This window comes from Mycteria americana, chromosome 18 (assembly GCF_035582795.1).
Source record: "Mycteria americana isolate JAX WOST 10 ecotype Jacksonville Zoo and Gardens chromosome 18, USCA_MyAme_1.0, whole genome shotgun sequence".
NCBI classification, from domain to species: Eukaryota; Metazoa; Chordata; class Aves; order Ciconiiformes; family Ciconiidae; genus Mycteria; species Mycteria americana.
In genome coordinates, this window is record NC_134382.1 from 2599451 (window position 1) to 2615362 (window position 15912).

A 15912-nucleotide genomic window follows, 5' to 3' on the forward strand; every position below is an offset into this window, starting at 1 on the left:
AAAATCTGGCCTGAAAGAGAAAACTTGTTTAGAGTTAATTCAATTTTTAAAAGCCAGGAAGACCTGCCGCTCTTGTACCGCAGCTCAAGAAGGTGACATGGAAGCAGCAGAAAGCCTGTGGTTAAAAATCCCTGTTGAAAACCAGCTGAAAACCATCTGAAAAGGCTGAAAAAACCCTCTATATCTTTTTTAATTTTGCCTGCAGTGCCTGGCCCTCGTTCGGTGCCTCCTGCAATTTTAGCACATCCAAGAGATGTTTTCCCTCACTCAGTTATTGTTTGCACCATTGAGCCATTAATAAATCCATCTCTCAGGACCAGAAGACAAGGCGGCTCATGGCAGCCCTAAGAGTCAGCAAACGTCGGCTCTGGGGAGCATCCAGGAGCAGATCAGACATTAAGAGCATCTTTCTGCCGGCCCTTTTAAATGAGCTGTGGTTCATCCACATGTCCAAAGGTGGAGCAAAAACGGCTCTGCCCAACGTTAATGGTGTCAGAAGCACGTCTCTGTCTTCTCTTGCAGATATTGTCCATCCCTGGGGATTTCGGAGCGAGCCATTGCCTTCAGACCAGGTTCACTGCTGCCCTGAGTGCTCACGAAAAGGAGAGGAACATTTTCAAAATGAATTTTCAAGATGAAACTGTGAATGTAAACGAAGTCTTGCAGGAGACGGCTGATTTTTAACCTTTTTATCTGGGAAATGTATTATGTACTGCAGCTGGAACAGCAGCCACGAGCCTGCAGCCTCTGGTTCTGCCTTGTTCACTCCTTACCTACCTGGTTGTTCCTCCAAGCAAAGCACAGGGCACACACTCATCTAAATTGAAGGCTTGAAAACATGTAGGAGCGAGACGTGGCCCATACCTCATCTGCGGACACCTCTGCCCTCCGGCACCACGTCCTGCTGACTCTTCCCAGTTGATTTTTTGGATTAAATCCCTGCCCCGTCGAGCCAAAAACCCATAAAGGCAACGGCTCAGTAGCGGCTGAGCCAAGCGGATGAGATCGTGAACCTGGATGGACTCGAGGAGTCTCCTACTGAGCACCATCTCCTCGGTTCTCCAGAAACTCATCCTTGCTGTAAGCGTTGCAGGAGGTTCCAGCTCATCTTTCTGCCACCGGCTCCATCCTTGCCCGCTTTCCAGAGGATGGGTTGCTCGGCTCTGCAGCAGTACCTTCAAGTATTTCTGACGTTGCCTCAGCTCTTTGGGTTTAATTAGATAAAAAACCAGCTGAGATGGCAACACTGGACGAGCTGTTTCAGAGGAACCAGCCGGTGTTTTGGGGGAATGGTTCCCCCTTTCTGGCATCACCTCCCTGCTCTGCAGCAGGACCATTAGGCAGCCACATCCCTGCTTGCCACAGTGCAGAGAGCACCGAGCATGAGCCCACCATCTCTGTGTCTTGCCTCTTGATACCTTCTGGAGATTTTCATACAAAGCTACATCCACAGAGGTTTTGCTCTTTTGAGGTAAATCCAAGAAAAAGACTTGCCAGCGGGACTGCAGGACACCGGGGAGTTACGGGGTAACGGATGGGGTGCTTGCTGGAGATGTAGGAAAGCATGCATGAAATCCCACCAAAGGCCAGTGTGTGAAATCACAAGCTACGGAGGTCTACGGACGTCACCCCGATCCCCGCGCATGTCATTGTACAGATTTTAACGATGGAAAACAGAGATAAAACTGGGGCAGGAATCCCCTCTTCCCAGAGGAGCATAAATCAACACATGTGAAGATCTCTGATGTTGCTGTAATTAGCACCATGGCAAAGCCCATGCAGTAATTAACTTTCTCCCTTCCAAGTTAAGACTTAATAACGTGCAGTAAAATAAGACCTGGGGCGATGAAACAAGCAGGGAAAAAACCCATCAAATTAGACACTTGTGACTTGATAAGGAATTAATTATACCCTGGTCTAATAATAATAATAATACATTGCTTTTAATCTGCCCTTGTGCTCCAAGTGAGGGAGGGTGAGCTGGGAAAAGGTGCTTGAAATGTCACGCATTGACTCCGAGGACCAGGTTTCTGCCAACCAGAGGCTCAACCACGCTGGGATGGGGCTGAGCTACTGCATCTGGCAGAGCTGGGGGAAGAAAATCTAGGACCAAAAAAAATCCTAGGCTGCCAGAGAGCTGTCTCAAACCTCCCATTCCTCTGCGATCCCAGCAGGGAACAGCTCTTCCCACGGGGAATCGGTGCTGCCAGCAGCCCCGATCATCTCTCAAGGCAACTCCCAGGGTGTGCCGGGGGTATGGGGACCAGGCGAGAGGGAGACTGGAGGCTGGAGGAGAGGCTGTGCCCTGCCAAAGGGGAAATAAACTGCAGCGATGGCAAGCCCCCATGATGGTGCTGGTCCCCAAGGGTCTCTTGGGGACGCAAAGAGGTCCTCCCTCCCCTTGGCAGAGTCACTGCAGCACCTAACCCGAAGCAGTAGGTTCAGACATTGAGATGGAGATGCATGAGTCGAGGGTGACCTGGGAGAACGTGGTGCTGCAGCATCCTCCTCCACAGGACTCCAGTGGGGCACCCAAACCCCTCCCAGCTGCAGGCGAGGGCTCTGGGCACTCGGTGCAAGATGAACAAGCCAATGCTAGAAAGGGAACAAGGAAGTTTAAAGGAGTTAGATTGAGAGCGTATGCATGAACCGATCCAAGCCTGACACACAGACTTAGCCCCGAACTTAGCCCCGAATTGAGTCAGGCATCACCCAGGAGAGCTGAAGGCAGCGGTGTCTTCCTCAGCAGTGGTTAAGGAGAGATGAGGCAACACCTGGGAAGGTCAATTGGAGCTGAGTGACGCCTGGAACAAGCAAGGCCCCAGGAAGATGAGCGACCGCTGCACCCAAGGCCATGCCATAGGGAACAGAGGACCACTCTTCCATCACCACCTAGGAAGTGAGGAGAGCCCAACTGCAAATGTGGGTGGAGGTGATGCTTCTTGGTGGCAAGTCACTTGCAGTTGGGCTCCGCCAAGAAGCACCACCTCCACCCTTGGTGGGCCCAGACCCCGGGGTCACAATTCCCCTTCCACAAACAGTCTCCAACCTTCACACATCACCAGCGGAGGAGGAGGCTAAGGCCAGTGTGGACGTGCAATGCCTTCAGCAGCACGTAAGGTCGCTACCTTGTTGTCTCAGGGAGGTGAACAAGTCATGGGAGGATCCAACCAGATCTGATGTTACATGCTGGGATCCAACCTGGACATCTCCTTCTCCATCAGTACATTCCCACCTCAGATCCTCGCAGAGCAGGTGAGCTCCTGGAGGAGCCCTGTGCGGCTGGGCAGAGGAAAGACATCTCCTCAGCAGCTCTGATCTTTGCCTCTCCCCAGTTCTTGGTGGAAAAAGAGAGGCTGGAGATGTCCTAGCAGCTCCACATGCCACCAAGTCTCCCTGGTAAAGCCAAAAGGATGCTTGCCATGCAGACAGGACACAGGGCCTGTGTCAGAGGTAAATTTGAGATCAAGATTGATTTATTTTATTTTCTCTACTGCTCTGGCACAGAGGCATCCAGTGTCCCTGCACATTCCTGTGTCACCCTGGCAGCTCAACCACTCGAAGCCAAGGGGAATACACAAGGACTGTGAAACACTCACCTTTTGAAGAGCACCTGAAGCCTGCATGGCACTTTTGAGGATGCTCTTTGCAAAGAAGAGAGCTCGAGGTCACCCTGTGTGACAGACTCAGGGGTTTGGACCAGCTGGGACAGAGACCAACAGACTCAGGTCACAACAGACCTTTCTGTGCGGGGTTTCAACTGCTCTTTCCAGGCCATAGAGCTTCCTAAATATGGGCATTTTAACCAAGGGCAAAATCCAGCCCTGAAATCATTACCTGCCGCAGGTGGTCACACTGAGGTACACCAGAGCCGGACAGGTAGGACATATTTTATAGCATTACCACATTGGCCCCAAGCATTTTTGCTTTTTGCCCCAAGCCCTCTTGGAATTGAGTCCACCTGATATTATCTGCCTCTTACTACAGCTTGGCATAAGTCAAAGAAATAAATTACTCAATTACTAGAAAATCCAGTAAGACTGAATGCAGAATTAGTCTCGTTAAAGCACAGAGCAAGGACTGGCGGCATCAGCGTTTTTGTTTCTTGGTCTCTTTTCTTGCTCTGCCTTGGCAGCGTGCAGGCACTGCTTGTCCTCACGCAGGGACTCTGCACAGGGGGTCCTGTATGGTCACTTGTGTCACTTGGTGAGGCCCTGGAAGTTGGGCTCTGTACACGGGGGCAGCGCTGCCTGCCGGCTCAGCAGCTTATCCAGGATGTTTATTTCAGCATCTCGTCTCTCAATGTCCTCAAATGGAGTCCAGGACATGTCGTGCTGGAGCTTATAGGCACCCAGAAATTCGTGGGGACTGGTCCCCCATTCCTGAAAGAGAAAGGAGAGATTCACATTGCTGCTCAGTTTCCCTTGGATCCGGGCTGTGCTGTCCCTCAGCCCAACCTCTGCCCATGCCCAATAGCCCTACCGCCTTTGAAGCAGTTCCACCTACATGACCATCCCATTTTCTAACCTAAAAATAGGCTCAACTACCCCAAGCCTAAGACCAGGTCAAGCTACAGTGCTGCTGACACAGGGAGGCCTGGGGATACAAGATCTCCCTGACCTGCACAGAGCTCCTCTACATGTTCGGTGCTTTGCTCTGAAGCCTTCACCCTGCACTTAAGAAAACAGGTGGCCTGGAAGGATGATATCTCCAAGACCACCCCACCAAGCTGCAGACAAATTCACTCCCTGGACTGAAGCCCCTCAGAAGACCGTACTGCCAGAGAGCCACACTGGACGGGGAAGGCCCAGGGCGCGTTTGCAGTTCTTTACTTCCAGAGAAAGAACTGCAGGGACCAAAAGACAGAATTCAGGTCCACACACCAAATGTCTTTTTGCCCACCATCCATCAAGAGCTAAGAGAATTTCATAATGTGGCTCTTACACAAGCAGAGTAACTCAGACCAAGGACAAACGCCAACTGAGCAGGAGCCAACAAATGCCTCCATCAAGTTGGTGCTTTTGTCTGAGGTCCGGAAGTGCCCAAGCACCAGAAATGTGGTTTTTTTCCCCTCCCCGCTTCCTCAGGGGCTGTTACCACCCACCTTGGGAGACAGGATGGAGAAGTATCGCTGGCCACTCTCCCGCCTGTACATGTAGTAAATGTTTCCTGGCTTCTTCACGAGGTTGCAGGCCACGTGGTGCAGATCAGCATCTCTGTTAGCTTCATCCAAGACCTAAAAAAACAAATGTAAAATTTCCACACTTGATATAAAACAACAGTACGCTATTGCCTCTCAGCCAGAGCCTGAGATACATCACCTGACACACCGCTCGCGAGGCCTCATCCTCCCCAGCGCGCATCTATCTGCACGCGGCACATCGTTACCTGCCCCAGGAAGGAGGTGCTTTCCAAAGAGACAAGTTTTCTCCAAGATTCCCCCGTCAGCTGGATCTCAGAGCTCCTACACCCCTCCATGGAGGTGGAGATACCTCCAAGCATCAAGGACCTCTCCACCACAGCCCCAGGTTCCCCTCTGTGCCTGACCCCACCACATGCTGGACTCAATCCTTGTCTCCATACACAGCTGCCGGACCCTAGGGGCTTCCCTGCTGCGGTCCCTGAGGGAAGGGACAGCAAACAAAGGGGAATTCATCTCTCCAGCTCCACCAGCTGACTGCTCCACAGCTCCAGCTCCACCAGTTAACAATTATATGACATAGTGGCCTTGATGGCAGCGGGCCAGTCACAGTGACTGGCAGATCCTTTCCCACTCAGGCTCCAAGATTTCACCCCCAAGGGTGAAGTCTGAATTGAAGAGGACAGCCAAGCCCTGCTGGGCTTGCTGCCAGAGCCACCTGCTCCAGCAAATGAGCTGGGACAAGCTGGAAAGCCAAGCCCATCGTCAGGTAACAGCTCATCTTCTCCCAGGGGCTCAGATCCAGCCAGGGCCACGTCGTCACCCCACTGCGCCGAGTCCTTCCGGGAGCACAGCATACACACTATGGTGACAGGAGTTGTCTGTCCCAAAACCAGAGTCATCTCTCTGTCCTTCTTGACACCTGAGCTGCTTTTGACTAGCCACCCTCGCTCCTCCACCTTAACAGAAGTCCTCTCTGATGCACAGAGGACTCAGGGAAAGCACCAGAAACATCCTCCCCTGTCCCCAGCTGATACCAGACAATAAACCCTCGTTATTTTCCCACTCAATCTTCTCTACTTGGCTTCTGGCCATGATTCACATCCAGGCCACAGCTCTTCCTGAATGTCTGGCAGTTAAGACAGACGATAATCTCCCTCCCCTCGCAAGCACAAGGCAACGAGCCTTCTGCCCAGCTCGCAGATGCATCCTCACCTTCCGAGCCTGCTCCTGCAAGTACCGGATCTGCTCGGCGATGACGGTCAATCTATTGCAGGCGTTCGCTCGGATGAAGTCGTCCGCCTGTGAGGAAGAACAAAGTTTGGTCAGGACGGGGAAGAGCCACGGCCCTTCAGACCTTGCCATGCTGGGTGTGCGCTGGCGGTCGTGGCCTCACTCAAGGCTTAACGGGGCTGTGGGTAGTGCAGGAGCTGCCCTGCATGCGGCTGGGGGGCAGCCGTGGCACCCCTGGGCAGCAGGGTGACAGCCGTGGAGCAGGGACCAGGCACTGGGGGGTGCCTGGACATACTGGGTGGCAGTGGAAGGGAGCTGTAGCACATACTGGGAGGCACTGGGGTGGACCAAAAGGTCATGGGATGCACTGGGAGGAGGCGGCAGGATTTACAGGGAAGCATTTAGGTGAACTGGGTGGACTGAGAAGCTTTGGGGGACATACTGGACTACGATGTAGTACTGGAAGGCAGTAGGATGTCCTAGGAGGCACTGGGGGGTTAGCAGAACACACTGGGAGGCACTGGGACGGACTGGGAGTCACTGAAGGGGGAATAGGACATATCAGGAGGTGCTGGGATTGACTGTAAGAGTGGGCAGTAGGACACACCTGGACACACTGGGGTGGACTAAAGGCAGTGGGACATACTGGGACGCAGTAGGGCATACTGGGGCAGACTGAGAGCTTAGCGGGATGTTCACTGGGATGTTCACTCATTCACTTAGTGGATGAGTCACTGGGGGGGCAGCAAGACACAGTGGGAAGCACTGAGGTGCAATAGGAGGTACTGGCGGTATAAATAGCGTGGCCCACTGGGGAACACGGGAGGGCACCGGGGCATACTGGGAGGGGACAGTGAGATATGGTGGGAGGCACCGCGGACCACACCGGGAGGCCGCCGGGGACACCGGAGAGCAGCAGGATGTGCTGGGAGGCACCAGGGCCGCCGCCGGCCGAGGAGGCCCCGGAGACGGCCGGGAGGGAGCGGGACACCGGGCACCCGCGCGGCCTCGAGCCCGGCCCTGCCTCCGCCGTCCCGCCGCCGGGCCCCGGCCCTCACCTGCTGCACCTGCCGGGCCAGGGCCACCAGGTCCCCGGGGTCCCCGACGCGGGCGGCGCGGCCTGCGCTGCCCTCCACCAGGGCCAGGCCCAGGCCCGGGCCGCCACCGCCGCCGGGCTCCGCGCCGCCCTCCGCCGCCATCTCCGTCCGGCAAGCCCCGCCCCTTCCCCGGCGAGGCGGAGCTTCCGCTGCAGGGCGGGGCTACGGGAGAGCAGCGGGGCGGGGCTACAGGCGTCGCGGCTGCGGGCACTGATTGGCCGGCGGGCGGGGCGAGGCGGGCGGGGCGGGGCGCGGGGCGCTCCGGTGCCCGGTTCGGGGGCGGGGCGTCCGCGGGCGCGGGGCGGGGCGGGGCGCGCGCGGGTGCGGCCACGGGGCTCGGTCATGGCGCTGCCCGCGCTGCTGCCGGTGCTGCCGCTGCTGGGGCTGCTGGTGCGGGCGGCGACGCCACCGGCGACGGTACCGGCCGACCCCCCGCTGCCGGCCCAGCCGCCGGACGTTCTGTTCGCTGCCGGCGCCGAGGCGTACGCTCGCGGCGACTGGCCCGCCGTGGTGCTGCAGATGGAGCGGGCGCTACGGGCCCGGGCGGCCGTGCGCTCCCGGTTGGTGCGGTGCCGCCTGCGCTGCGCCAACGCCACGGCCGGACCGGCGGAGGGAGCCGAGCCCCAGCCCGAACCGGTGCTCCGCGACCTGCTCTTCTTCCGGGGGCTGCTGCGTCGCGCCGCCTGCCTGCGGGGCTGCGGGCCCGCCGCGCCCTCCCGGTACCGACTGGGCGACGAGCTAGACCGCGAGTTCAGCAAGCGCAGCCCCTACAACTACCTCCAGGTCGCCTATTTCAAGGTACGGGACCGGCGGCGGGACCGGAAGGTGGGGGCGGGTCCGGGGGCGGCGGGACCGGCAGCGACCCGGGGAAGGGAAGGGGGGTGTCCAAGTGCGGGGGGATCCGGGATGAGGGGGATGCCCGCAGGGATACCGGGAGCGGGGCGGGGGATGGTGCGATGGGACCGAGGGAACCGGGCGGGGGCGATCCCGGAGGGGCGGGGGGTCCCGGGACCCGGGAGGGGGCCGGCTGTCCGCCCCGGCGGGGTGGGGGGTGTCGGACGGCGGCCGCGGGCCCTGCCCGTCCCTCCGCTGCCCCCCCCGCAGTGCCACGTCGGAGCTCGCCGGAGCCGCCCCCCGTCACCGCCTCCATCCCGGCCGTGATGCCCCGGGGACGGGGGTCCGCTCCGAGGGGTGGGCACTGTCTTACCCCCCCACACCTCGTCCCACCCAGATGAACCGGCCGGCGCAGGCAGCGGCGGCGGCACACACCTTCTTCATGGCCAACCCCGGGCACCAGGAGATGAGGCAGAACCTGGAGTACTACCAAGCCATGGCGGGCGTCCGCGAGGACGACTTCACGGACCTGGAGGCCAAACCCCACCTGGTGAGACACCCCACCCCGGCCTTGGGCAGCCCCTCCCAAAACACCCCTCCGCTGCCAGACCTGGGGAGGTCACACCACGGCTGTTGGCTCGGCACGCTCATGAGATGCCACCTTGGTGCTGTGAGGTCCATCCCGTGAGGACAAGGCGCCCCAGGTGCTTTGTCACAGGGAGCGGGGCGTTGAGCCCCCACCGTCATTTGTCATCCCTCCCCAGAGCGAGTTTCGGCTGGGCGTCCGGTTTTACACAGAGGAGCAGCCGGCCGCTGCCATCCTGCACCTGGAGAAGGCGCTGGAGGAGTATTTTGTGGCGGATGCCGAGTGCCGTGCACTCTGCGAGGGACCCTACGACTACGAGGGCTACAACTACCTGGAGTACAACGCGGACCTTTTCCAGGCCGTCACAGGTGGGAGCTGCGCGTGCTGCAGAGAGCTGGGGACAATCCTGGGGGGTGGTGGTCCCCAAAGACCTGGGGGGTAGTGGGTCCCCAAAGAGGGCAAACCCCATCCTAGGTTTCGCTAGGAGGAGCATGGCCAGTAAGTGGCAGGAAGTGTTTGCGCACGCTCAGCACTGGGGGTGATGCCCAGGAACCCCCCAATTCCAGAGGAATGTGAAGAAACAGGAGAGGGACCAGCAGAGGGTCACCAGGATGTAAAGGTGGGAGGCTGAGGATGGTCACTCCTTCCCCAGGGAGCAGCACAGCCCCACCACCAATCACTCAGAGATGGGTGACCACCATCCTTGGGGGTTTCCACCACTGAAAAGCTGTCAACAGCCCTGCTGCGAGCAGCACGTTGGAGTGGAGACCCCCAAGGTCCTGTCCACCACCCCTTGGACGACCATGTGCAGTGACACAGGGTTTTTCTCCACCAGATCACTACATGCAGGTGCTAAGCTGCAAGCAGGGCTGCGTTACAGAGCTGGCCTCCCAGCCCGGCCGAGAGAAACCTTTGGAGGATTTCCTGCCCTCACACTTCAACTACCTGCAGTTTGCCTACTACAACAGTAAGCAGCTCGTTGCCCCATCCTCCGTTGGCCATCGGCGCTGGCCGTCGTGCTCTGCATGGGCCATTCTTCACGGACAGAAATCATGGACTCACAGAATGGTTTGGGTTGGGAAGGGATCTTCAAAGATCATCTAGTCCAATCCAAGATGCAGGGACATCTTACACGAGATCGGGTTGCTCAAAGCCCTGTCCAACCTGACCTTGAACTTTTCCAGTGGTGGGGCATCCACATCTTCTCTGGGCAACCTGTTCCAGTGTTTCCCCATGCTCATCATAAAAAATTTCCTCTTTATGGCCAACCTAAACCTACCCTCTTTCAGTTTAAAACCGTTGCCCCTTGTCCTGTCACTACAAACCTTCGTAAAAAGTTGTCTCCATCTTTCTTGTAAGCCCCCTTTATATATGGAAAGGCCGCAATAAGGTCTCCCCAGAGCCTTCTCATCTCCAGGCTCAACAACCCCAACTCTCTCAGCCTGTCCTCATAGGAGAGGTGTTCCAACCCTTGGATCATTTTTGTGGCCCGACTCTGGACCTGCTCGAATAGGTCCATGTCCTTCTTGTGGTGTGGACCCCAGAGCTGGATGCAATGCTCCCGGTAGGATCTCATAAGAGTGGATTAGAGGGGGAGCATCACCTCCGTTGACCTGCTGGCCACACTTCTTGTGATGTAGCCCAGGATACACTTGGCTTTCTGGGCTACAAGCGCACATTGCCGGCTCACGTCCAATTTTTTGTCCACCAGTCCAAGTCCTCCATAGGGCTGCTCTAAACCCATCCATTCCCCAGTCTTTACTGATACTGGTGCAGGATCTTCTGCTTGACCTTGTTGATCTTCATGAGGTTCACACAGCCCTGCTCCTCCAGCCTGAAATGTGCCACAGGAGAGCTGGGTCTTGCTGCGCCTGGTTGCAAGAACTCTCCACGTCATTTTAGATGCTCACTTCCCGGGCAGCTTCGCTTTCCAAGTGAAATAACAGCCTAGAGAAGCGTTTTTTTTTTTTCTCCTGCCAGTTATCCATCCCTTGCTCCAAACCACAGAGGCATCCTCCCCCTCCAGAACAGTTAGTTATAACCCAGGCAAATATACCAAATTTTATTTTATTTTTTATTCACCTCCTTAGAAAAATCTAAACTGTTTCTATGCAAATTTCTCCAAAAGGAGGAAAAAAAAAATTTAGTCCAAGAAGATTGAAAGGGTGCAATCCTTTGCATGAAAGTGGGTCAGGGTGCTTGGGTGCCTGAAAATTGCAGGTTAGCCTGGAAATGGTTGGGTCTTGCTGCCTGGAAATAGGCTTCAAGATGTTTTCCAGGTGAGAAAACTACCCAAGCAGTGACCCTGATTTCTGGTGCGATGATTTCTGGAGGCAGGAGAGTGCCTTGAACTCTTAATTTTGCCTTTGTGGCAGCAGTTGTCTGTGCTCCAGGGTATCTGCCCTACTTGGGAGACCCTTTGGAGAACAACAAGGACTTTCTCTCTTGTTTCTCCTCCATATCCGTGTTTGCTCTGTCTCTGATGCTCTTGGACGTGCTGTAACAGACCCATTTCTCTTCGCAGATGGAAATTATGAAAAAGCCATTGAATGCGCCAAAACCTATTTGCTCTTCTTCCCAAATGACGAGGTGATGAACCAGAATTTGGCCTATTACACTGCTGTCCTGGGGGAGAACCTGGCAGGACCCATCCAACCCCGAGAGGTGAGTGACCAGCTGGGATGAGCTGTTGCTGGGACATCCTCTCTCCTACTTGGGGACCTTTAAGAGGTTTTGGGATCTGCTCTGGGTGGATCTGCTCTGGTCCAGCCACTCTTCAGTGGCAAGGTGGAGAGGAATGGATGGATGCGAGACCCAACAAGTTGGAAAGTAGCTGAGAGACTGAAAAACGTCACTGGCAAAATATCTTTGGCCAAGTGAAGGCTTGATGATTTGCACAAATGGACCAGCTTTTGTGGGAGCGGTCTGCAAGAGGCAGACGGAGAGACTTTAGGAGGATCTGAGCCCACCTCTGCTACAGACTTCCACAACTGAAGTGAAATTGCTTAAAAAGGAGAGGATTTGGCTTCAAAATAGCTGGATCCAGATGCTCGGGGGCTGCCTGGGAGGTGGTAGGCAGGGATGGAGGTCTCTACCCCATGTCAGGTGGAGCAGGGGAGGGAATCTGCTTCTAAAGAGCTTCCTGCAGGAGGGACACGTGCCTGTGCCTCTGTCTCCCCTGTCCTCTTGCCAGGGCTCACCCACACAGGACAGGGATGTTCATGCAGGATGGGGAAGGCCACTTGCTTCCTGGCTGCCAGAGGGACCGGGAAACGAGGGCTGCGGGTCTGGAGCAAGGACTGCAGAAATGATGTGAACCCAGCACCCTCCTGCCCTCACTCGGGGTCTTTCCAGAGCCCTCGTGCCGTGCCCTCACCCCGTCCCTCTCCCCCTCACCACAGGAGATCCAGGCGTACCACCAGCGAAGCCTGATGGAGAAGGAGCTGCTCTTCTTCAGCTATGACGTCTTTGGCATCCCCTTTGTGGACCCGGTGAGTGGTGCTGGACCAGGCTGGACGTGGTGGCCAGATGGGAAGGGGACAAGGGGTCTGCGTCCCAGCCAGATCATCGTCCAGCTCCTGATGTTGTTGTTCTTCTGGCTGCAGGACACATGGACTCCTGAAGAGGTGATACCAAAAAGGCTGCGAGACAAACAAAAGTGAGTGCTCTCCAAGCTGATGGCCAAGTCTACCCAACGGGAGGACCGATGGGATGTACCCCTCTTCCTCCATGGGGTTTGGGCCACAGGCCATGGCCATGGAGCTGCTGCCAGGGAGGTTTTTTGGTGTTGGGGCTGGAAGAGGCAGAACTTTGCTCCCCATTGGCCCTTGGGGTGATGGGGATGGGTAGTTCATCCCGAGCAGCTCAGGGTGAGGGAAGTGTTGAGATGACTCTCCAGCCTTGGGCTTTGTCACTGGCCCCTGGAGACAACTTGTCCTGCCCTTGTCCTGGTGCCCCTTGTTCCCGACATGGGGACAGTGGGGCGGTGGAGCTGATGGTTGCCGTGTGCCCAGGGTGGAGCGGGAGACGGCAGCGCGCATCTCAGAGGAGATCGGCAACCTCATGAAGGAGATCGAGACACTGGTGGAGGAGAAGGCCAAGGAGTCTGCCGATATGAGCAAGTTCATCCGAGAAGGTGCGGAGGGCTGGGAGGGGAGGTGGGATGGGGACCTCCATGTCCCCCACTGTCAGCTCACGGTCCCTCCACATGGGTGGTGGCAGCAGCAGGTGGCAGGACCACAGTTTCCCCCAGCGCTGTACCCCAGGGTTGGCACCCATCCCTGTGTCCTCCTGATGCCGTTTGTGCCACAGGTGGCCCCTTGGTGTACGAAGGAGCCAGTGTCACCATGAACTCCAAGACTCTGAACGGCTCCCAGCGTGTCGTGGTGGACGGGGTCCTTTCCGCTGAGGAGTGCCGGGAGCTGCAGAGACTCACCAACGTGAGCGTGGGGACGGGAGGAGCGGGCAGGGATGGGGCAGGGGATGCTGAAGGGTCCCATCCTGCAGCTCAGAAGTCAGACCAGTAACACCGATTGGGCTTTGCAGGCAGCTGCCTCAGCCGGGGATGGCTATCGTGGGAAGACATCTCCTCACACCCCCAGCGAGACCTTCTACGGCGTGACTGTCCTCAAGGCCCTCAAGGTTAGGGTAGCTGCAGGGAGTGGGGAGAAACAGGCTGTGGAGACCAGGGTGGGGATTTGGAGGCAGGCAGCTGCCCGTGCTTGCCCAGCCTGCCTGGGGCTGAGCCCGTGTCCTGTCCGTCCCCCGCAGCTGGGCCAGGAGGGCAAGGTGCCCCTGCAGAGCGCCTACCTCTACTACAATGTGACGGAGAAGGTGCGGCACATGATGGAGTCCTACTTCCGCCTGGAGGTCCCGCTCCACTTCTCCTACTCCCACCTGGTGTGCCGCACAGCCATCGATGGTGAGCACGGCCTCGGAGAAGCACAACCCGAGGAGAAGCAGGTCTCCTTCAGCCTCTTGTCCTGTCTGGGTCCCCTCCAACAGCTGGGGTGGTCTGGTCGTGGACCTTTCCTTGGAGACCTCCTTGCTGCTCCCTAACCTGTTCCTTTTCCCAAAAGGAAAGTGTGGGGAGCTTGTTGCTAAGCCTGGTTTGGCAAGATGAGCAGCTCTGTTGGTTGCCCCCAATGGTGGCTTCGTGGCGTACTGGATTTCAGCACCTGGAGGCATTTGGGATTGGGTGCTGGGAGAGAGACTGTGTCTGGAAGGGCCGTGGAGATGCCATGGGACAAGCCAACAGAGGCTTGCGCCACCCAAATGGCCTCTCATGGTCCATGCTCCAGCAAGTGGAAGGGCTTTAGGCTACAGGTGACTTTCTTGTCACCTCCAAGCACGTGGCACTTGGGGACAGACCCTGGTCCTGCAGGGACAAAGGGATCCTGACGTGCCAGGTCTTGTTCCACCCTAGAGAAGCAAGAAGGCCGGAGTGACAACAGCCACGAGGTGCACGTGGACAACTGCATCCTCAACGCGGAGGCCATGGTGTGCGTGAAGGAACCGCCAGCCTACACCTTCCGGGATTACAGGTACCAGTGGTGTCCATCAGCCAGAGCTTCCCCACCTGAGGGCACCATGGCTTGGTGGCACCTGGGTTGGGAGGAGCAGGGTGGGAGGGCAACCCAGCCTGGGCTCTCTTGCCTCTGGCTCTTGCCATGGTGCTGAGGGAGCTCCCACTTGCTGGAGCTGTGGCCTGGGGTGATGGTTGCCACCTCCGCTTGTCCCCTGGTTCCTTTAGTGCCATCCTCTACCTCAACGGGGACTTTGAAGGAGGAGCTTTCTACTTCACTGAGCTGGATGCCAAGACCGAGACTGTAAGTAGCTCAGCTCCTTGAGGATCCATGTGTAGCACCAAACCCAGCTCCTGCCCGCTGGCCCCATCCCCTGTGCCTCCGCAAGGCATGAAGTTGGGTTGGGGGGACCAACTCATCCCCTTGCCCACCAAGTGCATCCTGACCAGGGTCTCCTATCCATCACAGGCAGAGGTTCAGCCGCAGTGTGGCCGCGCCGTGGGCTTCTCCTCCGGCTCGGAGAACCCCCATGGGGTGAAAGCTGTGACTAAGGGCCAACGCTGTGCCATCGCCCTCTGGTTCACCCTGGACCCTCGGCACAGCGAGCGGGTGAGCTTCCTCCCCGGCAGCGGGTGGGTTTTTTGGGGTGCACAATGGCCATGCTTATCCCCATGGGTCTGCCCCACAGGAGCGCGTGCAGGCAGATGACCTGGTGAAGATGCTTTTTGGGGCAGAAGAGGGCGATTTGCTGCAGGAGACGGAGCCAGAGCAGGAACCACCGGCTGCCGTTGCAGTGGGGAAGGACGAGCTGTGACGTCCCATGGGGACCAGGACGTCCCTGCCAGGGCCAGCGACACCAGCATTGCGGCTTCAGGCTGCTCAGCAGTGGGGCTGCCGGACGGGACCCCCCGCTGCGCCCAGCCCATGTGGGATGGGGAATTGGGGGATGTCCTGCACCACCCCTGCAGCATCCAGCATCCCTCCTGTGGAGCTGCCACTTGACCTGTGGCTATCGCAGAGACTCTGGGGGTGGGTGACATGAGGGACAGGGGAGGGATGCTCTTTTAGGGGTGAGGACCCGGTGCCACGGTAGCAGACGTGTGCCTTTCCGCTCGGCTGAACCTGCGGCTATTTAAGTGCCTTCTGCAGAAAATGGGTGAATAAAGGCGTTTTTTTCTAAGCTGTGGCTTGCCGAGCGGTGGGCTGGAGGCTGCTGTCCTCTCCCGCCAACAGCACTGGCTGTCGTCTGGTGTTGGGACGCATCCTTCACTCCTTGCAAACATTTACCCAAGGGGTTTGCAGCCCTGCAACCCCAGGAAGGCGTTTTTTGGGGACAAGGGGGCCTTTTTGGGGGCAAGCAGGTCCCATGGGTGCTGGAGGATTTTTGGCAGGGGCAATGCAACCCCCGGCTGAGCCCCACAGCATCCCCTGGACCCCGCTCCTGCAGCGTGGGAAGGGACCCACGATTTCGGGGAGGAGGGAACCGTCCTTGAACAA

General features: G+C 57.5%; 2 protein-coding genes across 2 annotated transcripts; one reads left to right on the top strand and one right to left on the bottom strand.

Annotated features, from left to right (window-relative positions):
- Positions 1-3874: 3874 nt before the first annotated feature.
- On the bottom strand, positions 3875-7597 carry C18H1orf50 (chromosome 18 C1orf50 homolog). Its single transcript, XM_075520644.1, has 4 exons — positions 7432-7597; positions 6356-6442; positions 5105-5236; positions 3875-4382 (listed from the first exon to the last, which is right to left on the bottom strand). The coding sequence occupies exons 1-4, from the start codon at positions 7570-7572 to the stop codon at positions 4200-4202; spliced, it is 543 nt and encodes a 180-aa protein (XP_075376759.1). The 5' UTR covers positions 7573-7597; the 3' UTR covers positions 3875-4199.
- Positions 7598-7771: 174 nt separating this feature from the next.
- P3H1 (prolyl 3-hydroxylase 1) lies at positions 7772-15600 on the top strand. Its single transcript, XM_075520594.1, has 15 exons — positions 7772-8268; positions 8702-8854; positions 9069-9258; positions 9726-9857; positions 11415-11554; positions 12292-12381; positions 12496-12548; positions 12904-13025; positions 13202-13329; positions 13436-13531; positions 13661-13811; positions 14316-14433; positions 14643-14718; positions 14884-15024; positions 15104-15600. Exons 1-15 carry the CDS (start codon positions 7813-7815, stop codon positions 15227-15229), a joined length of 2172 nt encoding a protein of 723 aa, XP_075376709.1. The 5' UTR covers positions 7772-7812; the 3' UTR covers positions 15230-15600.
- The last annotated feature ends 312 nt before the right edge of the window (positions 15601-15912 follow it).

Excerpts from the sequence above, each read along its gene's own strand:
- P3H1 (XM_075520594.1), top strand. The coding sequence starts at position 7,813 with ATGGCGCTGCCCGCGCTGCTGCCGGTGCTGCCGCTGCTGGGGCTGCTG. Across the intron at positions 12,382-12,495 it reads GCATCCCCTTTGTGGACCCG|GACACATGGACTCCTGAAGA; the intron begins GTGAGTGGTGCT and ends TTCTGGCTGCAG. Across the intron at positions 12,549-12,903 it reads AGGCTGCGAGACAAACAAAA|GGTGGAGCGGGAGACGGCAG; the intron begins GTGAGTGCTCTC and ends CCGTGTGCCCAG.
- C18H1orf50 (XM_075520644.1), bottom strand. The coding sequence starts at position 7,572 with ATGGCGGCGGAGGGCGGCGCGGAGCCCGGCGGCGGTGGCGGCCCGGGC. Across the intron at positions 5,237-6,355 it reads TGCAGGAGCAGGCTCGGAAG|GTCTTGGATGAAGCTAACAG; the intron begins GTGAGGATGCAT and ends TTGTTTTTTTAG. Across the intron at positions 4,383-5,104 it reads TCTCCATCCTGTCTCCCAAG|GAATGGGGGACCAGTCCCCA; the intron begins GTGGGTGGTAAC and ends TTTCTCTTTCAG.